At 38.1% G+C, this 25211-nt stretch overlaps 1 protein-coding gene across 1 annotated transcript in view; it reads right to left on the minus strand.

Moving 5' to 3' along the window:
- Positions 1-25211, minus strand: part of RFX4 (regulatory factor X4) — an 84304-nt gene that overhangs the window by 40240 nt on the left and 18853 nt on the right. The window contains exons 3-7 of the mRNA XM_088141514.1: positions 16829-16855; positions 16625-16711; positions 12546-12606; positions 4089-4212; positions 1255-1316 (exon numbers count right to left, since the gene is read on the minus strand). Of these exons, the coding sequence (XP_087997640.1) occupies positions 1255-1316; positions 4089-4212; positions 12546-12606; positions 16625-16711; positions 16829-16855 (361 nt within the window). The remainder of the gene's footprint in view (positions 1-1254; positions 1317-4088; positions 4213-12545; positions 12607-16624; positions 16712-16828; positions 16856-25211) is intronic.

A 25211-nucleotide genomic window follows, 5' to 3' on the forward strand; every position in this document is an offset into this window, starting at 1 on the left:
CTAAATAAACAGCATTGGCTGGTCTGGTATATGACATCACCATCCATAAGAGATGCTGCTATCTATTCAGCAACCAGTGCTGAGATAGTAATTGTCCAGTGCACCCATATCTGCCTAAACGGCACCGAGTTCTCAATCATTCATTCTGCCTACACCCCTTCATTCAAGCACTGCTGCACTTCACATGGAAAATATTACATTCCTTAGGAAGTTGTGATTGGCTACATCTCCCTATTGCACAGAACATCTGTAACAGCAAATCTAGATTTCCATACTCCATGAAACAGCTCTGATGCACCAGAATGGGCTGGCGATAAAAGGTTAGGAACATGCAACCTTTATAGGTCAAGGCACAAGAATACATTACAGAAAAGATAAGTTGATATGATGTCAATATACTTCTACATCAAGCCCAAACACCATCATTGGAGAATAAAAAATGCTGTGTTACACAGATATAACTGGCAGGGCACAGCCAAGGGCAACCCATGTCCCACCAGCCTAAGAGAGGAAGGAAAACTTACCTGTCAAAATCTGATAAGCATTTATAACAACAGGGACCTATACTGTATAATTCATCAGCATATTTGTATTTTGAAAATATGCATTTAATTTTATATTTTTTTCAGTGCACTGGGAACTGCAGATTCCCCAGTCTGTTACCCCTCCAGGTCTGGAATATGACCATCACCTCTCCTATAGGCTATAACTATCAGAATTCCAGGAAAGCAGGTGAGAGAAGATGGGGCATGGGACCAAAAAGGGAATATAATTCCAGTTTGTAATATGCACAGCCATGTACAACTGGCAACATGGCCACTACTCTTGGTATGTGAATGGCCCTTGCCACTTTTCTTAAGCTTTGGAGAACTGTAACGCAGTGGCATCTGGATCAGAGTCCAAGGTTACCTGGATTCAGCAGAAGACAGTGCTTCTGTACCTAAAATAGCTGTGAGTAAAAGAGGATGTTGGCACTTGCTGAAGCAACCTCTTCTATGCAGCTATTACAGGTATGGGAGCCCAGCCCCCCATTACAACTGACCACGCTATATCAGAGTCTAGGAAGCCTGTAGATCCTACGGAAGAGAAGAGGTGGAACAAGAGAAGCAATACTGGACCAGCTTTGCTTAGTGATGGGGGTTCCCCTCTCCACACAAAGGGGTTCACCAGAGCCATATTACACAAAAGTTTTCTGTAGTGATATTTCTATAACATACTTAGCCTTGTGATTATGAAACACGCATTATTGCTTACTTTGACTGGCCTCTGGTTCCTAATCTTCGTGTCGTTAACTGTGGAAACTGTTGTCTTATTATCTGTAAATAATATTCATATGTTAAGAAACATAAAATCCCATGCCAATCATGTATATTTAGCAATGGCTTATTTGAGGAGAAAGTAAGAAAAGGAATTAAAATTGACTGGAAAGGAAACAATTCATTTATAAAGAGCTGTTTTAGAGTCACTTATTTTACACCACTGGAACCTATTCAGAAGCACAAATATATTTTCATGCCACTTTCAAGAACTTGCAATTATACTATAGTTCAAAAATTGTTCCGAATGCATATATTAAAGAAAAATACACATAAAATGCATCATATGTGGGAAATTGCTTGCAAAAAATGTGCACACTTGGAAAAGAATGGATAAAATTGCAGTCATTATGATATATGATTGTTATTTTGTCTGCAGCTGTGCTAGTTTATATATTTTGAAATTTCCCTACATTCAATAAATAATCATCTATAAATAAAGTAGCTGGAAGAGAAGATTATTGGCAGAATATACTGTTGATGTACTGCAAACATTAACTTACAGGAATGGCTTTGCAATTAAAGTTCTACCACAGGTAACAATGCTGAAATACAGTATACAGAAATAAAACTACATAAACATCACAGGAAAAATTAAGAAAAAAATGTAGGGTTATTTTAATTAGATGAGCCAAGTTTGAAATAGAGTGCTTTCTGTGTTTCAAACTGGAAAACTGAACTTAAACTACAAATATGCCTGCTTCATTTTTAATTTTCCCTGCAGGACTCTTTAGGTGGAATCACACTGGAACTTAGCTGATTAAAATAATCTTTTGCACCCATTTCACCACCACCCACACTTTTTTTTTCTTTTTCTTTTGCTTCTTGTTACAAGTGGCACCCTCAACATAGTCTGAAGTAATGTCAGAATGATCCGTAAAGTCATCTGAGTCAAAGCTGCTGGGTAAAAAGAAAAGCGTCACTTAAGTACCATCGACGTGCCATGATTATTTATCTTCCATTTTTACCACATTTGCTTATTTATGTATTTATTAAGTGACAGGGAACCAACATGCCTTGTTTCACGAGCCTGTCTGAGAACAGGGGAAAATATCACAGAAGCATGAATTTTACTGGTTTAGTACGGGTTTAATTCTGAAGTAAGGGGGAAGAAATCAGCAAACAGAAAAACACTTTTGTGGAGCTGTGAAAGTTCAGGCTAGCTATTTGATAAATGAGCAGACAGGCAGGCAGCCTCTTTCTCTAGCTCTGTCTTTTTGTACGGATTCAATGAAGCCTACCTAAAGAACACCACATGCTGTTCCAGCTACTGATCTAACATTCCGCAACATCTCACCCTTCCAAATTCTCTTTAATTACACATTAATCCCACCCCTCTCTCTTTCAGTTTGTGCAGACAGAGATGGGGGCACCCAGGGCCTATGGGGGAAAAAAGGCATTTTCTGGGCTTTCCAAGGGGAGCAGGGTGTCTGTTGTCATTTAGAAGGTATGACAACTACTCCTCAAACAGGACTTTTCTTTAACCACCCTAAAGTCAAATAAAACATCCCGGTTTATTCTTATTGTCTCTCAGAATTTGCAAAACAATACACTTCTATTTATTCTTTAAGAATGAAAGGTCTGGAGCCCCTGTCAACGGGATGTTAAAAATCAAAACTTAGGCTGTGCATCACACTGGGGATTCCCAAATGAGGATAAAGCCTGAATCCCCTTTAGTGTTATGTTAGCTGTGATCCAATAGCAGTAGCAAAAATTGTCCCCTTGTAATGGATGGGGAACTTACATTGTAATGGGGGATGGTTATTTTTATTTTTGGACCAAAAAGGAGGGATCAACCTTCCAAGAACTACCAGTCTTTTGATAGAAAAAGGGACACCCACCCAACCCCAGAACAAGACTTCCTTAAGAACAGCTATCTTGATTCTGCCAAATGGTCTAGTGAGATAGGCAGTGAGGATGGGGTGTTTAGTAGTAGCACAAAAAAGCAAGACAGGGGCCAGGGTTTATGATAGGTAGGTGTGGATATAGAGGGCTGGGGGAGGTAAGTGGCATTTTGGTGGGCTGCATGCAACCCTTTCACCAGGGGCTGTACACCCATTATGTAGTCTGGTGTCATGTTTTCTGTAATGGTCTCTGAAGACATATAATATTGGATACCTTTTTCAGCTGTGTTCTTATTTCTTACTCTGATATTAATATCAGACTCAGGCCTTGGACAAATCCATCTGGGTTGATTTTGAAAAGTTTAATATTTGCCAAAGGAATTTGTGAAACTCATCCAGAGAAAATTTTCCTCACTGGAACCTCAAAATAAATCTTCATGTGCACAATGTTCTGTCAACAGTTTATTTCTTCTCTGAATAACAACAATATGTATGGGGAAAGTGTAGGCCTCTGGAATGAGGTACCCCCAAGATCTGGGTGGCCCCCACTCTGCTGTTGTTCAGAAGAGCGGTGAAGACCTGGATCTTCACCCAGGCCTTGGCAAGGGAGAGAGGGAGACCCCTTCCTTTAATCCATCTGGTCTGCTGCACTTGCCAGCTTTTATCTATTATTGATTCTACTGTAATTTCTTTGTTTGATCGTTGTGAGCCGCCCAGAGTTGTTGGGAGTCAGGAGGCATACGAGTTTAATACAGTTATTATTATGATGGTTGGTCGCACAGTCTGCCAGATGTTTAGACTGGATTTGGGATTTTTATCCGATGATGATGATGATGATGATGATTATTATTATTATTATTATTATTATATCACATAGCTATTCTCTTTTAAATTCCTGAAATAAGTTGCTGGAAAGGTTCATACTCACCTTTCCAAAACTAGCAGCATTAACAGGCTGGGTATCATTTTTCTCACAGAAATCCAAATAATGCATGTAGAGGGCACTTCGAGGAATGCAGACACCTTCTGCAATCTCATAATTCTCCTCCAGCCTTAAAAATAATCACAAAACAAAGAAGACAAATATATTGGCTTCCATGCACATCCATAGCTACATATGTTTGCACAAGGATATATAGGCTTGCATGCATAACAAGTTCTGAAACTGGCGATTTTATTTGAATTTTGTTTTCCTGTCCCTATAGAATCATAGAATGTAAAGGTTGGAAGCTCCTTGATCTAGTCCAGTGTTTCTCAACCTTGGCAACTTTAAGATGCTGGCTGAGGAATTTTGGAAGTTGAAATCCACACGTCTTAAAGTTGCCAAGGTTGAGAAACACCGATCTAGACTAACCCCTGATCAGTGCAGGACTCCAGTTCCATAGTGTTTTTGACAAGATAGCCATCCATTTTCTGTTTAAATACCTCCAGCGAGGTAATCTGTTCCATTGCTGAACAGGTCTTACAATTAGGAAATGCTTCCTGACGTCCAACTGAAATCTGCTTTTTTGTCATTTTAAACCCATCATTTCTTATCTTGTCTTCTGGAACAACTTTGAACAACTCTGCCCTGTCTGCTATATGGCAGCCTTTCAGATACTTGAAGAAGGCTGTCATGTCTCCCTGCGGTCTCTTAATGTCTTATGACAATACTCAATCCTTTATTTCTATCACCCCTTATTCTTTACTTTGGATGCTTTTATATACAGGTAGATGAAAATCAGCCCCAGAATACTACAACATATTATGTAGCAACTTTCAATCTTAAAAATACTTTCTCTCACTGAGAAGAGCAAGCATACACTTGCATGAGTCTACTCAGAAATGAACAGCAAGTGGTAGATTGTCACCTAATGAATAAATCATCCAGGGACTGAATTTGCACATGTTTAAAGAGTATCATAAACAGACATATTCCTAGCAGTTTACTATTTTCTGATAAGCTGCACATGTTAAATTATAATGTAATTTGTTTAATTTTGGCAAGGTATGAACCTAGTCACTCCATTTATGAATTATCACTTAAGATGTCAATGTGTGAATCCAACCAATGAATAAAAGGAATGCAATTTGAGATGCATTAGCTAATAATGTATGATTATTTATTTGTGTGATTATATGTAACTCAATTCCAAAATGACTCTGTAATATCATTTATGATACTAAAGTAAAATACTGTATAAAGAATTAAAAGAAAAAATAAATCTCCAATCTCCCCCAAACCAGTAACAATCCATTTCCTAGCCAGTAACCACCAAGGACAACAGTCCTTGCACCAACAGTTGTGTATTGCAAATAGGGGACCTGCCATACCATCAATCCCCAAAGGCTTTCCAAGACAGCCATTTATCAGTCTTCTTCCAATGTGCTCCTTATGTACCCTCCCTGCAAAAGCTTATGCTATAGTAATTCTACTGGCATTTCTAGGTGCTACAGGACTACAGCCTATTACAGCAGAAGTAATACACATAATTACCCCTCTGGAATTTGTTTTCAGTGTTCTATTTCAATGTTTATGGGAAAAACAAAACATGCACTTCATTTGTAATATAATTCATCTAAACCACCCTGCTACCTAAGCAGATATCAAAAGTAAGCCTTGACAGCACATCTTTTGTCTTAATCCAGAGTTGGAAACTATTTTTAACCTGAGGACCAAAGACCTAAGGATGGGATTATCTTCAGGGGACCCATATACAAATGGAGTCACAATTACATTCATATACGATTCACCCCTGGTCACTTATCTCTTCAGTCTAATCTTCTGTTATCCTTTCTCCCTTCCTTCCCATTCTCACTTTATCCCATTCACAGCATCTATCCTTCATGCTGTAATAATTCCAGCCAAGACAGAATCATAGAATTGGAAAACTAATTTAGGTCACCAAGTCCAGCCTCCTGCTCAGTGCAGGAATCCAAATAAAAACATCGCCAGCAGATGGCTGTCCAGCCTCTGCTTGAATACGTTTAGCAAAGGAGAGCCCAACAACTCCCTTGGTAAAACTGTCAGTCCTAGGCAGCCTTGATTCTTACCTTGGTTGCCCACATACGGATCATTACCAATTGGATGATTTGTCCTAGGCAAGAGCTAAAAGAAGCAACTCTGATTATGTCATGCAGTACCCAGAACTCTTCTTGCAATTCTTTGGCTGCCTACATCTATTTTTGGAAGTGCATGGATCCTTTGAAACATCACTAGAGGGCTGGACATTCCAGAAGAGGCTGTGACTTCTAGAAAAGCACTCCCCTAAATCTTCTCTCTAATGTTAACACTGCTAGGAATAAGTTTGATAATGTTCAATAACATCGGAAGGATGGGTTGTGGAAGGTGCATGCTTGGGTCGGTGAAGGGCAAACTAGTTGGGGACATGGCCTAGGGAGAATATTAGATGTCTAATACTGTAGGCTGAATGTAGCTTTCCATCCCTACTGTAGTTATGTATAATATCTTATTGAACTGAGACTTAAACATAAGTGACAATTCAAAAAATATGGATTTGAAAATAATAATAACTTAAAGTACAATGTGAGCCAATTAGAAGCGACCTGTCTTAGAGAAACTGATTTATATGTCATGCTGTATTGTTTGGAGATCAAACAATATAGCAAGATATATCCTCCCTAATACTATATTAGCGTTACAATGATCATTTTTTTTCTTTCAGCAAACTATTTCAATAAGGTATTGGAGGGATCGAATAGAATTGGTTTCTAAGGGCAGCATCTATTCTTATTTTCTGTCTACCACAATATCATTGCTGCATTTTCCCCCAAATATACAGACCCTGAACAAAACCTCTTTTCAAGGCACAGACTTTGCTTGTATGCCATAGGTGCTAATTGGCACGTCAATTTCTCTGACCAAGACAGGACAGGAAGAAAGACTCTCAATTATTTCTCTTCATAATATCTAATGATTTTTTCCCCCTTTTTCTCCATTCTTTCACGGGGAGCCATTAGTCTGTGCTAAACAATCTTCTATTATATCTGAACTTTTCTTTAATGATCAAAAGCCATCTTGGTCATTGACTGGCCTTACATATTTTTTGTCTTGTCTAAGAGAGAAAACTTTGTCATGTTTTGAATTCTGGACTAGCCTACAGTGTTGTAATGCACTTGGATTATTTATTTTACCAGCAATGTCCTTAAAGTATTATCTTTAAAATTCTGTACAGCATTGCAGCATATTTCACAGAATGTGCTAAACAAATTCACTTGCATTCCATTATATAATTCTTAGATATCCATGTAAATCAGGGTTATAGAACTGGTGTTTCATTAGAATGGAGCCTGGATTCACACAGCAAACACCGCTATAATTTGTTTTGTTTGGAATTCACTTAGTATGTTGTGTGATTACAATCATTATGGTTCATAATCCTTGGTTTATGGCTTAGCATACTGAAAGATCTCCCAATTGTAGTTTATTAAATAAATTGTAGTTAAATGAACTGTATTAAGCAGCCAGGTATAATTCTCCAGAACCTCCTGTTATTCTGATTTGCACTACTACTGTAATAAAGTACTCATCTGTCACTTAGAAGGCACAATACAGAGAGCTGTAGAATTTAATGGATGTTATGCTGCCCAGATTTGATCTGGATTAAAAAGGAATGTATCTGACTAAAGAATGCATTCAGCAACTGTACATTTCATTGTAGTTCAGCATTATTTCAGTTCCATAAAGAGCTGTAAGATATACAAGTAGTATAGTCTTTGGAGCGCTAGCACACCATAATCTTTCCCATCGATTTTCTTTCTGATTTCTGAAGTATTGCATCTCTTCCACATACTAACAAAACCAAGAGAGATAGAATAAAGGGAAGAGTTGAAAAATGCCGGGGGAGATAGCACTCTGCATTTGGGGCCAGATGTCTATCAATGCCTTGGTCCAGGGGTATCTCAGGGTGTGTTCAAAAAAGTCAAGTCAGTAGCCATGGCAGTATGATTGAATCTCCACCTGTTTTTTATTTGCATCACACATAAAAAACATAAGGAGCTTTGATTACACCATCATGGCCACCATCTTGACTTTTTCTTACCATACACTGTGGACCCCCTGCCTTGGTTTCCAGGTACCAAGTGATCGATCTCAGTCTTGGGTCATTTTCTTCCCTGCAATTAGGAAACCTACTATAAACTTTGAGAAGGTTCAAGTAGCATAATATAAATTCTAGTTTGGTATTTTTAAAAGCATAATTAGAAAAATAAATAATTTGACAGTACTTGACTTCTTTCCCTTTTGGATCAAACTGATTATGGTGCCCTGATATCCACTGTTATCTTTGTTTTCTCCTTTCCCACACCTGTTCTGTTAAAATGGCCTGTGGACAACACAGCTATCCTTGAAAGGTTGAAATCTATTAAGCAAATGTTCTTAAGATAGCTGCTTATGCCTCCCCCCCATGAAGAAATGCATCTCCAAAAAAAAAAAAGGCAAAATGCAGAATGCAGAATTTTAGATACTATTTGTACAGGTAGACTTAGAAATCATTGTTATGTTTTAGGTAGAGATTTATTTCCCAAAGGGGGGGTGGGATGGGGAATTAGAGATGACATGCATGCCAGTTTGTTTTCCAGTTTTTAATAGTTGATGGGCAATTTCAAGGCCTCTCCCCTCCCTTCTGCAAGTTATTTAACTTTGGAGATTCCAAAATCTCATAAGGACAGGGTTAAATTGAAATATCCATTTTGTTTCTCTTATGCTTGCCAAAGCAAAATGTATACTTCTTTTCAGTAGTAAAAATAAAGTGATGGATAAAGAAGAGAAGGAAAACTCTACCTAGTGAGATCTCACAATGAAATGTGAGAATGCTTCTTTTCAGGAAGATCTGGGTACATATTAGTCTTTGAAAAGAATCACTGAGATGGTGCAAGATACAAATAAAAGATATAAATACAAGTTCAGGCTATCTATTTTGTTCTACAACAATGTTGACTTGCACAGACCCTCTGCAGGTTTACTTTGTAGCAACTCTTAGAGTGGTTCATACCACCATTTCTATTGGACATTCTTTCATGTTTTAGAAATCTTCAAAATGAATTGCTAAAAGAAATACCACTGACTTCAGGAAATTGTAAAGGAACTTATTAGCACACATACACACATATTGCACCACTTTAGATATTCACAAAATTGCATTTTGTGTTGCATACGTTTGCATAATTTCATTTCAAATGTTCCTATAGAGCTGAGTGGTAACAGGCTAGAACCCAGGATAAATAATAGTCATTCACTCCAATATTTCCAAAATTCATGGGTATCCTCAGGGGACAAGGAGAGCAAGTGACATCATCTGTATCATGACATCATTGTGCAAATGATTCAAATTATGTTATTTGGATCAGTCACATAATGAATTACATAACTGTCATTTGTGCAATATCATGGGTGAGGTTGTTCATCTGTTCAGGGTCAGATATCATCAGTGTGCTGGTAATACCCAATTATACATCTCGGTCCTGGGGGTGACCAAGTGATGCTACCGAAGTCCTGTCTCAGTATCTGGAGGCTGTGCAGATCTGAATGGGGAGAAACGGACTCAGGGTCAATCCTGATAAGACTGAGTGGACCTCCTGGCTCTGAGGATCTTCCATCTTTGGTCTTGGATGGGGTTGCACTTCCCCATTCAAGACTGGTGCACAACTTGGGGGTCATCTTGGATTCGCAAGATGAAGAGCAAGTGGTAGTTGTGGCCAAGAGGGCTTTGCTCAGGTACACCTAGTGTGCCAGTTGCACTCTTTCTTGGACCAGGAGGCCCTTCAGACAGTCACTCATGCTGTAGAAACCTCACAAATGGATTACAGTAATGTGCTGTACATGGAACTCCCCTCAAAGACTGTTCAGAAGCTACAACTGGTCCAGAATGCAGTGGCATGGGCAGTGTTACGTATGCTTTGTTATATACATGTGACCCCATTGTTCTTCAAGCTGCACTGGTTATCAGTGGAGTTCCAGGTACAATTCAAGGTGTTAGTTATCACCTATAAAGTCCTTCATGGCACAAGGCCTGGTTATTTGAAGAACTGCTTGTTTCCAGTTGTTTCTGTACATCTGGTGTGATCAGGCAGAGTGGGTTTGCTCCAGATCTTATCACTTAAGCAGTGTCATCTTCTGGGGCCCAGGAAGTGTCTTCTCTATTGCAGATGTTGCCCTCTGGAATTATATCTTCCCAGAGATCTGGTTGGCTCCCACCCTGATGATGTTCATGAAGCTATTAAAGCATGGTTATTGTCCTAGGCTCTAGAGCAGAGTGAAGGTTGAGCCTCTGTTGAATGAACTTTTTTTCTTTTATGTTGTTTCTAGGGCCATTCATGTATCTTTTTTGTGTTTTATACTTTAAATTTCTCTCCTTATAGTGTACCAGATGGCTATGACAATATTAGCCTATTTCAAATTCCTACAAGATTCTTAACAGTAATCCCTACATACCTGGTGTCAGGCCAACATAGATCAACTTAAGACATTCCAGGTTCTGTGTCAGATATAGGGAGCATTAAAAGTGTCTGACTCACTTGCTGTGGAATAATCAATGAAACCATTGACAAAAGGTAGATTATTTAAGAGAACAAAATGCATGAAATCCATGGTAGCCAGTTCAAAACTCATATATAACCAATTAATCTGCAAAGTAAAGAACCAGATGCACAGAAATACACCGTCCCATGCTCACAGCCAATCTCCCCACTTCTTTGCCCTTGTTTTTTCTAAAGTCTCTTTTCTATTTGCTATCTCCTCCCCATCAACACATACTCAACCCCTGCAGCTTCCATCTCACTCAGCTGTTTAGGTTGGGCTCCATCACCTCTGCTCAGCCTTGATTGCATGGGCCAAATAATCTGAAATGAGATGCAGAGGATGTAGCTCACTCAGGTTGCTGCCACCACCATTCATTGGTCTTCCCAAAATGTTGGCCAGAGATGAACATTGCTGCTGAAGCTAGAACTGACACCAGCTAGGTTCATACACCATGCTAAGCTGTAGTTTGCTTAACCATCATTTGCTGAATAAGCCACAATAGGCTGAGTTCACACATCACACTAAGCACAAATAAGCAATCTATATTATGAATAAGCATGATATATGGACCAAGTCAAATTATGTTAGCAACATACATAGTTTAGACTGGCTGGCACACTGCTATAACTACTTTGCCTCCTCTCGTCCCCTTTCAAATGCTGTCCCTGCCACTCCAGACTCCCCCTTACCAGACCAATTGCAGTTCTCACCTTGCCTAAAAAAGGAAGAGGTGAAGTGCTGCGGGCCTATTAGAATGTTGTGTCATTCCTTCCCTAAATATTGGTGCTTTTAGTTCACAATCATAGAAATGCATGGACTTACAAGCTGAAGATATGATCAAACATGTATAGTTTATCTGGATTGCATACAGCAGCTTAGAACAAAATGCAGAAGAACAATCAAGGTTATGGTTATTCTCAACATATTGTACTCTAGGGATCATGAAGTTCTTTTGCAGGGAGCCCAAAGAAGGACAGCTAGGGCAAATATACTGTAAGCGCAGGGACAAACAGGCAGCAAGGCAGCTGTGCTACGAAAGTAGTGGACTGGATGATATAAAATGGCTCATTGCCTCTCTCAGGCAATTGGGACATAGTGGCAAATGATGGCTACATTCCAACAAGCTGAATATCCCAGGAGTTCAGGGATTTATCAACCTTTGTGATTAAGGATGCTACCATTATTGGCTTTCTTCCTTCTGGGAGAAGAGCTTTATGAGATAATTAGCTGTGGCAACTTGGCTAAAATGAGTCCATCAAATTATAGGAAAGACTAAGCAATCACCTTCTGAGGAGTCATGGAGTAATCCAAAGCATTAGTTGCTGGACAAAAACAACATCCCAATAAAAACAAATTGCTATTTAACTATTTGGGAAAGATTAACCAATTGCTAGCACAGTTTAAGGGAGGAGAAGTTCAGAAAAGAATATGAACGTGCTCAACAAATCAGTCTCCAGAGGTCCTTCTCTGCATTCCTGTGTCTCCAGTGATTAGATGGGTGGCCAGAAGAGATATAACTGAACATTTTTATGTCTATACATTTATTGTTGTGTTACTTATAGTGCCTTTGCTAGAGCTAAGCTAACCCCAAACTAGAACTATTTATTTGTCCTTTGAAATTCTATCAGGCAAAGCACAGTTCCTTTATCTTTTTTTAAAGAAAAAATGAATCCTCAGATACTGAATTCTAAGCACAGAGCCATACTTAATGAACATAAGATAGAATTCTGATGTATTCAGTAATCCAGAGCAATGCAACAGTGTCAAAATCATTCCTACATATTTATCACACTCTTGAATATTTCTAGTTTGCCTGAAAATAGTTGCTTGAGAATAAATTTGCTTTTTTCAAGAAACAGATCTTACCATTGCAGAGTTGCTGGGGTAGAGTGTGGTTTGGATGCTCTATTATTCTCTTTCTCCTCATCTGTTGAGAGAAAACACTATCAGGGGACATTCTTTCAGCTGAGATGCTGAAGCACTTGACAGGGGCATGAGGAAACTCCACTGTTAGGAATATTCTCAAATTCCCCAGAAGAAACCTTGAAATATGCAAATATACTTGAAGATCATGAAAATCAGAATGATTGCTTAAATGAATGCCAGGCTATACAATCTGATGCCTCTGGGCACCTGTGTTCCTATGAATACCTTCTTTGGGGCCTAATGGAAATAAATGTTTACATCTCGTCCTACCCTTCCATATCCTTTCATCATATTGTATCACCAAGCTACCTTTCCTGTTTAGAGACTTGACTCTGGAGAAAAGGTATGGCAGGACTTCCTACATATAGGAAAATGGACCTCTTACAAGTGCCACAGAGATGTAGCACCTTCTCTCATTCTCTCTCTTTACTGCAGTTGTGACTATTTAAACCCAAACACACTGGCTGAAAATGACATTAGAGTCTAAAGGTTCTATTATAATCAGTCATTAGAATTGACATTTCCTTCCACCACCTTTCCTTCTTGTCATCTCTGGCTGCCCCAGAACAAATCACAACAACGTCAGGATTTCTGGGATTTTAATGTTGTTAACATTAAATTTTAACCCCATTCTTAGAGACAGTGGAAAAAATTGAACTTGTTCCCTTTGAAGAATATTTCTGAACATTTCTTTGTTCTTAGAAAAGGCAGTCATTCATACGTTCAGTGTTGAGGTTCCTATTCAAATGTGTTCTAGCAAGTCAGAAAAGTCCTTTTCTGTTAGGGGTGGCATTGTGGAGGGCAAATGCAGGGGAGTATTGATCCAAGACACTTTTCAGAGCAGGTGCAATGATGCTATTCCTAGAGCACAGGGGTATTTGTCAGGCCTTTCTTTGCCTGACAAGAAAATGTAATTATGACAGTGTTTTCAAGTTTTACTATTGTCTGTAATGGATTAGCATATAAACAGTTGGACAATGAGGAATATAAAAAGGCTGGATGACAGACTAATGGTCTGATTCTGTGGGTTCAACTGCTTTTTGGAAGATTAAGAGTGAGGTGAGCAGCCCTAGCTGGCAAATAGTGTGGGGGTCAGGTGGACTGGGCTGATGGAGATGGCTCTGTTGTCCTCCTGAGAGTTACAATTCTGAGGATGCACCTTGATGAACAATAAGTAGTCCTTCCTCAGGGCAATTCTGTGGCATGGCACTGAAGTGGAACAGTGGTGTTACAGTACCTGGTACTGATTGATATATCTGATCCCCTTCCCTCATGGGTAGTTTTTCTTTCCCATTCACAGACATTGAGGAGACAAGAGCACTCTCAATTGCTTAAGACTTTCGCATTAATCTGTTTCAAATGGGAATCATCCAAATGCAAATCTTTACAGAGGCAGTACCTTAAACGTGGCTCCCTGACCTAAGATGGCTATGAAGCCAATGATATCACAAAGGCTAGGAGATTGACATCAGTTTAACAAACATGAGTTAAAGTGCACTGAACTACCTCATAGCTAGTTTTGACATCACCTATGTTAGTCAGTAAACTGAGTCCACTGGCTATTTATGGACAGTGTGGCTGTAGGCCACTGAAACAAGCAAACAAATCATGAGAAAACATTTAAGACAAATTGTCATACAAGCTTGACAGTTGAATCAGTCTAATCTCTTTATAAATCCATCTAAGCTTTTGGCTATTACCATCATCTGTGGAACATTACTTATTCATATGGGTAAGAGATTTAAGTTTTTATACTATATTATTATTATACTATTTTATAAACTCTATTATATTCCTATGCTTATGTTTTTTAAGCCTCAATCACTGTAGCTTTTCTGCATAGGAAAGATAATGCATAGCCTTAGCTAAGTCTACAAATTTCAACGTCCCACTTGTTGATTGTCTCATAAATGAGTCACCACAAAGAAAACACATCACTTTCAAATCACCTAAAATATAACTTTTATGGAGAACATCCATTCAGCAGTGAGTAATGAAATGATTGGGTCTTGAGAAGTTTTTTTTTCTTTTGAATTGCTACATTTCTTCCTTTAAGCTTAGCTTAAATCCCATATCAGTAAGACTATAGTCCTACATATACAATTTGGGAGGTCTGCCCAAATGAACTCAGTTGGATTTGGTTCTCAGTAAACGTATACAGTGTTGACACTGAACAAATCCCCAAATGAAAGCACAATTCATACTCATCATTACATTACAGAGGCTAAAATAGGATTTTGTTATATTATTTCTGCAACTCCAAACTGTTCATTTTAGAATCCTAATCAACATGGCTAGGATTCCTATTTTTTATATTTATATCCTGCCCGCTAAAAATTTCATACTTAATATAGTAGCAAAATAAATAAGAAAATAAATCATACAACATTAATATCTTAAGGCACAATCCTGTGCTGGAATTATACAGACTGATACAGATATGGGCCTTCAGGCTTTGATGGAAACCCCGCTGTACAGACAGAACTCCAGATGCCCCCCAGCTGCACAGGATCATCAGCAGAACTTCCTAGATGGAGCTGCTTTGAGGACTCGGGAGTAGGTTGCGGCCAGACTATAGACCCAAGACAAGGATGCCAGAACTCAGATGGCAGCATGCATGACACAAGGTTATAGCTCTCTGAATTCATTTTACACCCATTTTGAGCATACTAGAAGATCTCTAATTGTAAGAAAGAAGGGAAAGGGCTCTTTAAAGAAAGCATTTTTTCCCCACAAAGATTGTTATCTGAGCCTTGTACGAATTTAAACATTTATCCAGCTCTGCTTCTAGAGTTTTAATGAATAGCCTTCATTCCATTCCAGTAATAAGGAGTACCAGGACAGAACACCCTATACCAGTGTTGTCCAAACATGGCTGGCTGGGGAATTCTGGGAGTTGAAGTCCACTCATCTTAAAGTGGCCAAGTTTGGACAACACTGCCCTATACAATTAAATAAGGGAAGGGAGGCACACATGCGTATCTCCTATGATTGCCCCTCTCCCATTGCCATATTTGAACACTCTTTCTTGCTTTAGCCATACTGCTCTAATACTCTCCCTCCCATTCCCAATGGTGCCTCCCACAGGCAAGTAACAGTCTGAAACCCAGGCATTCCCCTCTCATTCCTGAAGCATTACTGCTTCTTAAGGAAATGTTCACATTTGCCCTATTCATGCCCTCTGCATGCATGAGTAGATCAATATGTTTTTGCAGCCTCCAAAAAGAAACGATGAACAGAGTCACAACCACCAGAGTGTCCTTGTTCTCCACACAAAAGGGAAATGGAGGCACAAGCACTGTTTTCTGGTAGAGCACTAAAATGACGCCCTGCCTCTTCCATCACACTCCCTCACAAACTCCTACTGTGCATTCAGAGACATTGTACTCCAGCCTCTGACCAGGTTACTTGAGACCATTCTCTGTCAGGCTATTCCATGTGGAAGGAGACCCCACAGAGAATCTCCTCTTAAGCAGCCAGCCTTTATATTGGTCGTTAGCAAAGAGTTTCAAGAAAACAATGAAATCATTTCACATCTGAGCTGGAGCCACCATTGGAATAGTTGTGGAAGTTGGTGAGTTGGGAATCAGCTGTTAATTTATATATGATCAGAACGTTCAGCAAGGAATTCTCTTTATAGCAGCTCTTCTCAGGAAGGTGTACAATTCCTTGGCAATTATTTCCTGTTGATTGATGGCAAAGAACCTTCATTCAAGCATTCCAATGAGCATTTTTTTTTTGGTTCCAGAAGGGAGATTCAGGCTTCATCTACAAAGCTAGTCTCTAATGGCTTATCTTTAGGTCCCTCTCCCCATATATACTGAGCTGTCCAATATTATAAATATAAAAAAGCTGTTTTTCTGGCTGATGCACTTGTCATTTAACTCTAGGTTTTTCTCTGCTTGGAGATGAGAATGGGTGCTGCATGGCTTTCCATATCTTTACAGACATTATAAACTTTAAGTCTTTTCCAGCAAATGAGAATCTATATATTTCTATAGAAAATAAAGCATACTTACTTTCATCATTAGAAACATTTGCCAGAGATGTGTGACTGGAATAACGTTTGTTTTCACTTTCACTGAGGCATCTTTCAATCCAACTCTCTGCAAAACATGTTTTTTAAAAAATAGTAAATCTGTATTAGAATATTTTACCGCATTTCTGTATAAAAGATTCACAGAAGAAACCAGATTCAAATGTCACTCTGCTTAAGCACTTACTCTGAGCCTCAGCTTTTTCACTACAAACTGGAAATAAGAGTAAGAGCATCACAGACATATTTTAAGATGTTCACATAAAGATGTAAGATTATATAATAACAAATAAATAAAACTATACCAAATATTTTTCCAATCTGGGAAAAAAACAGAATATATGTACTGTACACTAAAGGATACTATGAGCTGATGCATTCTAAGTCCAATGTAAAATATAGCTGGGACTGCCTCTGGATCATATTTATCTTGTTTTCTAAATGATAATAGCCGAGCCATCCCGAGGCATCTGGCTTTGTAAGGCTGTCTCCCACTCCCCAAGACAAAGTTCATATATCCAACCGAGGCAAAAAAAATTGTAAAAGTTCTTTTCCTCCATGCCTTAACAGTAAAAATAAAAACAAAAATAAATAACAATAAGTTATTCTTTACTAATACACATTATCAGCTGTCTAAGGCAGTTGTCCAAATAGTAGCACTGGCTATAAGATTATATAACTCATTTATACAAAATACAGTAGGTTAAAAAAAAAAAGAATGATAGGTTTATTAGAAATTAATATATACATACTTGAATATTATTTACATTTACAGGTATATATAGAATTGTAACTGTTAATTGTTATAACGATATACTCTGTACTTCTGTCTGTGCAAATGGTTCATTACTAGCTATAATTTGACAGATGAATGAAACATTCAGTAAACTGCATGTAATTCAAAACATAATGCATAAAAAAATTCAGGTGTTGTTTTGGTCACACAACATCTCTCTTATATCATTTTCCCTGCTCCCATTTGATATATTTATTTGTTAGATTTCTATCCTGACCATTATTCAGGAGCATTAGACAGAATGCATAATATTCCTTCCTCTCTTTTTCTCCCACAACAACAACTATATGAGTAGGTTTAACTGTGAGTGACTGGCCCAAAGTCACCAAGAGAGCTTCCACAGCTGCAGGTGAATTAGAATCTGGGTCTCCCCACTCTTAATCCAATACTTTAAGGAACATTGAGCTGATCTTGGCCATAGGGAAGGAGTGAGAGAGACATTAAGGGGAGACTTTAAAAAAAAGATTACTCAGTCCTGAGAAAGAGGAAAGAGTAAGAAAGAAACTTGAAATAACCCTGCCTTGATTTTGTTTAGAATAAGATGGGACAGAGAGAGACTTGAAAACACTCAGGATTCTGTTATTCTGCCTTATTACAATAGAAAGCATTCCCAGAATCTCTACCATGCCTGTTTCCTGAGTCACCCCACCCTGAAGGGCTGATGTCAATCTTATAGCCAACCCAGGATTTGTCCTAGTCCAGTGTTTTACGCCAACCTTCCTCAACCTGTCACTCTCCAGACTGAGGACCACTGGTTTAGAGGATCACATTGGACTGGGGAAGGACAAAAAAAAAAAAGGAAAAGGAAAAGTGAACCACTGGAAGTTGCATTGTAATAATTATGAAGGGCAGGTTGGAAAAGGCTGCTCTGTAGCACATAGAATTCCAAATCATTGAAGAGACTCCACAAATAGAGGAAAATCCCACTCCCTTTGGAAGCTTGTTGTCCAAGTCTTGAAAGGAGGAAAATATCTAATGTTTACCTCACGATAGAATAAAATCTTCCAGCTAAGGAAAGGATCTACATTCTGCATGAGATAAAATGTTGGTCAGTGGGAATTCCATTTTCCAATCCAACTCTTCAGTCAGGCTTTAATGGGATGGTAAGGGGTACAAAGAAGCAAGCAGACATTTGTGCCTTTATGTTTGCAGAACACATGCTTCATTTACCCATCTCTGTCTCAATATGGAAATAGCTTTGGGCTTCAATCAATCACTGTTCAGATACATCCAAGCAGTCAAGCAACATCTTCCCCAACAGATAAAAACTTGCAATGTAGAAAGTAGCAGATAAAAAAACTTACAGTTAATCAAAATGCAGAAGTTTCTTCTCATATTTAGTATGTCAGAGAACTTACAAGAAACCTAAGGCCAGAGCTCATACTTGTTTGTGATAGTCAAGTGCTCCCTAACCACCTCTACTTATCTTGGATTGTTATTCCTTCCTTTTGTTCATTGTTCTGCTTAGATCCGTTTGAACAGTTTCCTTTAGGGCAGTGTTTCTCAACCTTGGCAACTTGAAGATGTGTGGACTTCAACAGGTTGAGAAACACTGCTTTAGGGAAAAGACTGAAGCAAGGTAGGATTGAGGAGCTCTGTCCTCTCCTTGTCACCTGTTATTGTCTTACCATCTTGTCCTAGCAGCAGACCCAGCCTTTCCTTCTTCTTCTTTTTACTAGTACCACAGTCATCCTTTTATGCTGTTTTTGGTTTCCTTTGCAAGCCTGTTAGTCTTTTGCATTTTAGCCTGTTTTTCTGAAGAGATTAGCTTCTTGCTGGTACACCTCTTCCATTTCCTATACACATCCCTTTTAATTCTTAGCTCAGTAGAAAGCTCCCTATACATCCACAACAATTTCCTAAGCTTCTCCTAGATGAAGTTTCTAAGAGCACTGAGAATGGAGAAGATGTGGAATTCTGCTACTTCTGTACATATGGAGCTCTAGGATGAGGAACCTCTCAATTCTCCTTGAATGAGGAAATATTTCCCTCCCAGAACAATCTGCAAAGTATGAAGGCTATATTTAAGAACAGTAGGAGGTTCTCCAGTTCTACCATAGCCAGCAGTTCCAAAACAGGATACAATTTCTATTATTCCAAGCAGTCTCTGTAAAATCTCTGGAATTCACCTGGCAGGTCTCATCTATTACTCTAACCAAAGTTCCAAAGCAGCAGCTGTGGCCATCACCCAGAATGGCTCCTGACATAAGCTCACAGTTGGGAAGATAAAAGTAGTTCCTGTAGCCATTCATTCTATACTGAGTTGAGCAGCATTGTCTGTCTTCGTGTATCCTTGCAAATGCCCACCCCTTTACTTCATAAGCTTGGCTTTAAGGTCATCTGGATGGAACTGGGAGCTCCTGGTGGGAACCTCTGTAAACCCAACCCTTCAGGAGTGGTGGACTCCAATGACATATTCCCCAACCAGCCATGCTTAAGGGGGACTATGGGAATTGGTCAACTGAAAAAAGGGAGGATGAAGATTTTAAATTCTAAGATTTAAAATCTTAGAGTATATCAAAAGGAAGATGAAGATTGGTACCCTTTCCCCCAAATATCTATGTGATGGGAAGGTGTTGTATATTTCCAGGATAGAGCAGGTATTGTTTAGAAAGAGCAGACATTTAAAGGAAGGAAGCTGCTTCTGCCTCACTGCAATGGAGGACTCTAGAGAAATCCTTCAGGAGTCTATGGATGGAGATCCTTATGTAGTCTGGGACTCCATACATATCCTTCTATATCCTCACTCTCAGGGGGGCAGAAGCAACGGCAGTAGCGCCCCTCCCTCTCCTACCCCACTGTGCTATATATGGCAGACTATCATATTTACTGTAATGTCATTTCTATAGGGCTTCTCATTAAAATCTCAAAGTTATGTTTTCTTTCCTCCTTCCTTCCTTCCTTCCTTCCTTCCTTCCTTCCTTCCTTCCTTCCTTCCTTCCTTCCGGGGATGTGTGTGGAAATCTGAACTTGTGTTTTTGTAGGTGTTAAAAAGTATGCTTTGTTTGAGAATGGTTTGAATAAGCAAATATAGGATCAATTAATATTATAAGCAGGGTGCCTTATTTTACAGGAAATTAATTTCAACCAGTCGTTATTCATTCTTTCTTTTTTAAATCCTAGCCTTGCTCATTTTCCTCTTTTCTTTTAAGTGTGGCTTCTGGCAGTGTGCATATATGCAAAAACAAGACTCCCTCCCTCCCTCCCTCCCTCCTTCTCTCTCTCTCTCTCTCACACACACACGCACACACACACACACACACACACACACACTGACAGGAAAAATATCTAAGATTAATTTCAGATGGATTTGAAAATTTAGAATGACAAATTGGGGAAGCTGGGCTCTGCGTAGGATTTATGGGTGTGTTCATACACTTGGGGAGAGGGGTCATCTTAAATTCAGGAGTATCTTCCTTTGGACAAAATGGGTAAATTCTTGATTCTTCATTTGCTGTTTACCAAGTCTAGTAACCATAACTAGTTTCACAGTGAGCTGTCCATGGTCCTGAGTATCTATGACCTAATCTTGTGGAGTTCCAGCCCAGTCTGTCCCTATCCATTGCAGATGGAACGGGATGTAGCAAACCTATGCATCCTTGCCAACTCACTGATGCCGTCAAGATGTATTCCCAAATAAATATGTGAAAGACTGTAATACTGACTCATTCAACACTGCAATGCAGTAATTGGCCAGGGTAGTGAAAAAATGTGACTCCTGTGGACTTATTTTAATCACAGATCCCCTAACTTTGTTACAGTAACTTTCACAAACCATGTCAGTATGATACCTATTTATCTATCTATCTATCTATCTATCTATCTATCTATCTATCTATCTATCTATCTATCTATCTATCTATTTGGTTTGTATAGCTGCCTGTCTTATGTAGTATAAACCTGGGCAACTGAGAAACAATAATAAAAATTAAAAATTAAAAACAACAACACACATACAAAAAAACCAGCAAAAAAAACTTCCCAGTGCCCCAAACACAACACATCCCAACACATCCAGAACAAACTTTAGAGCTTTATTATGTGAATGAATTGCTTTGCATACTACCTTTGAAAGTATATAAACACATATTTAAAAATTGTAATCCCAATTATATTCACTGAATCATAGCAAGTTAATTCTCATGATCCAAATAATCAAAATATTGTGATTTATTTATGCAAACAGGTTGTTATTAACTGGCCTGCTTGCTAGAAATAGTCACTTTGGAAGGCAAAGCTTTATATGAAAGTGAGCAAGGGTAACCAGTCTCTACGTATGTCTTTCCCTTGCCATTCTGCCTAGATAATGTTGTCCATTTGCCTTTATCATCCCTAAATATTTGCTATTTCTCACAGAGATGTCTACAGTGGTGGTCAAGGGGGAATGATGAAAGCAGCATTGTGCCATCAATATGCAAGCTCTGACCTTTTTGTACATGTATCATGATGAAGCACATGTGAATTAAAAGTGTGGATCTTGCATCATGACAATGGTATATCTTTCTTTATGTTGATGAATGCATGAGATCCTGCAGGAACCTCTGACTTTTAGTCAATCAAAGGCAGAGATTACTGAACCTACTGTTATTTATTATGCTCTTTAGAGGTGTGAAATATTCATAGCTGAAATGAACAAAAGTGCTTCTAATCCAAGCATGGACATCCTTGCTGCATTTGGTGGCTTCTTAAATTTACTATGCCTTTTCCTGAGTTTCCATGGGAGCAACATTGGCTCAGGAAAGTATGCATTTTAGTTAAGAGATGAGTTGTTAAGAAGGTGACAACAGAATGGCAACACATGGTTACAACCTATCATTTCCTCTATAAGACCACCTCAACTCATATATGTATTTTCCTGAGTTACTGTGAGGACTCAGGGAAATATAAGATCCCCTGACAGAGCTGCTGATGTATATAGCTGTCAGCCTTGTGAGGTAGTCCAGACAAGAACCACACCCAGGAATACTAGCTCCAACTTTATTGTAAGGTTACATTAACAGAATTTGCACGTCTGAAAGTACATCTCTCCTTCCTTGCCTTTTTAGTCCAAGAAACTAGGGAGGGTCCCTTCTGAGACATTTGCCACATTCCTATTCCTTCTGCAGACTCTTCTGTTGCCTCTTATCTGACTTTTGCCTAGTCTTCAGCTCTTCCTCCTGTCTCCCAAGTTCATTCCCACATACCAGTACAACAGCAAGAGTGTCCACACCAGGATCCAAAGCACCATTTCCCATTTTGGATCCAAATTCTGCACACCTCTATTTAGTACTGTTCAACAACAACAAAAATAAGTAAAAACAATATTCAGTTAGATCAAGTAAATGAACTAAAAAATGCCAATCCTGAATAAAGATAACAAAAATAAAATAATTCAAAGTTCATTTTGTGATCAAACAACTTGTATTTATTTATTTATGTTACTTGATATCTTGACCAATTCCACGAAGCTCTGGATAGCTCATATAAAACATAATAAATATAATAAAACAATTAGTTTAAATCATCAAATGTCATAAAGACAGCATAACGTGATAGATACCACTAGCCCCAAAGCTCAATGAAACAACATCTTGATTGCTCTTCTAAATTCTAAAAGTGAGGGGCCATCTGGACCTTGGGTGACAGAGTATTTCAGAGTGATATCCCTCTTCCAATCCCCCCCCCCCCAGCTTTTAAAGGAAAGGGAGCTGAAGGATTGTTTCCTGGGTGGACCACACAGAATAGGCAAGCTCTGTTTGGAGAAGATATTCCCTTAGATAACATGGATCCAAGCCACATAGGTCAAAACCAACACTTTGAATTGTACTTGAAAAGATACTGGCAACCAGCATAGCATCTGCAATATAGGTGTAACATTGGTTTTTTTTAATAGTAATTTTATTAAAAATCACAGTTACAACAATAAAAACTAATACAAACTAAAAAAAAAAGAATAAAAAGAAAAAATAGACGGTGCAGAAAAAAAAAGAAAAATAACAAAAAATAAGAATATAGTTAAGAAAAAGAAAAGAAATGTATAAAGGAATGACTTCCCCCTTCATCATAACAAGTATAAACAATTTTAGTAATGTGTCACTTTCTCTTAAAATACAACAAATGATCTCTTCTTCCCATATCCCATCTCTCATCTATAAACAAATCCATAAAGCCTCTTCATCTGAATTATGATGTCAGCAAAAGTCCATTAAGGATTACTAAAGATGACAACATCTGTATTTTAACCTTCATCAAATAAACCAACTTTATATTCCTTCCTTTTACATCTAACAATCTTAATCTTTAGTCCTTTCAAATAATATCCTAGAATTTGATTTCTTTTCATTTTTTCTTTGTCCCTTCTCATACAATTCTTCAAAGCTTTAACAAGCCTCTTTTGAAAATCCAATATAGGAAAATTATCCAGGTCACTCTTTTGGTTTTTTATTTGTATATTCCTTTTAATTATTAAGACATTAGCTGGTTTCTTTTGTATGTCTAGTGTAATGTCTTTTTCCATGTCATTCCTGAAGCCTGTCATTTTTAAATCCACTTTCAAATCAGTCTCAATCTTGTCAGGTAAAACTTCTTCCATAACATCTTTAAAACATAGTATATGGAGGCAGACACTCTTAAAATTAACTTCTGGGTCCATTGTTCAAAAATATCTTTCAGTATGTCCGATGTTTAAATATTTTGCTTCCTTCTATATTTGTAAGTCAAATTTAAGTGTTCTCCTTTAATTATAATCTTTAGTTCCTTCTAGTTCCCTCTAGTGTCCAATTTTTAAAGTCTTATGTTTTTTTTAAGAATTCAAAACAAAAGCATTTTCTCATGGGAAGGATTCTTATAATTAATTCCAAAATCTTATTTCAAATTTATCTGGACCCTTAGTCTGCTTGTAACTTTCTAAAATCAAAGTTTTAATCATCCTTTTGCTGTTTGTTCAAAAAAAAAATTAAGTCCTTAAACTTGTTTTTAAAACTTCTTTCGCTAAGGATTGAAGCGAAACTCACCCAGTATATTCAGACTTGTCAATTCAAAGTTTCCTAATAGCTGAAAAGCAGTTAATGAGAAATTTCCAAAAAAGGAAATATGTGAACCCAGTATCCTTTTAAAGGCACCAACCACGGTTTGAGCAAGATGGCTATTCCCTCGTCTCCCAGAGCTCTAAACTTGCCATATTTCAATTTTCATGTCCTAAGGATAAGCATCTGGAGTAAGCCTATCTTGTGATGATAAGATCAGTGAAGTTTCAGGATATCATCCAATAGCCCTGTTTAAGTAGCTTGTCCCTACTGAGGATGGATAAGCAAGATAATCTTTATTCAGCCTCTGTGATATATCTTTAAATTCATAAATACATTTTTATTTATTTATTTATATTTTGAATTTAGACACCGCCCATCTCATGAGGAAGTGACTCATAATAATAAGAGGAAGTGATCTCTTATAATTTTCCACATTTTTGCTCCTTACTGAATCCCTTTAAAAGGGTCTCCTGTTAACAGCAAATATTTCAGGCCTGGCTCAAGAAGAGGTGCAAAAATACTAATATAATATATTTGAAACCTTATTACTAACCAAATAAGATTTCTGCAGATCTGTATCCAATAATTTATGGAATAATACATTCATTAATGCATTTGTTAATTACTCAATCCATTTTAGAGTACCAGTATCACAAATCAAATTCTTGTTGGCTCTTTTTGCAAATTCTTTCCTGGAAAAATGCACAGAAATCATTTGTGTGCTATAGTCAACACACAAAACCCAAAACATTCCTCTCCCAGAGCTC

The sequence above is a fragment of the Python bivittatus genome, unplaced genomic scaffold (assembly GCF_059951505.1).
Source record: "Python bivittatus isolate LINGU-HERP-01145 unplaced genomic scaffold, Pbiv_v1 ctg000330_np1212, whole genome shotgun sequence".
NCBI classification, from domain to species: domain Eukaryota; kingdom Metazoa; phylum Chordata; class Lepidosauria; order Squamata; family Pythonidae; genus Python; species Python bivittatus.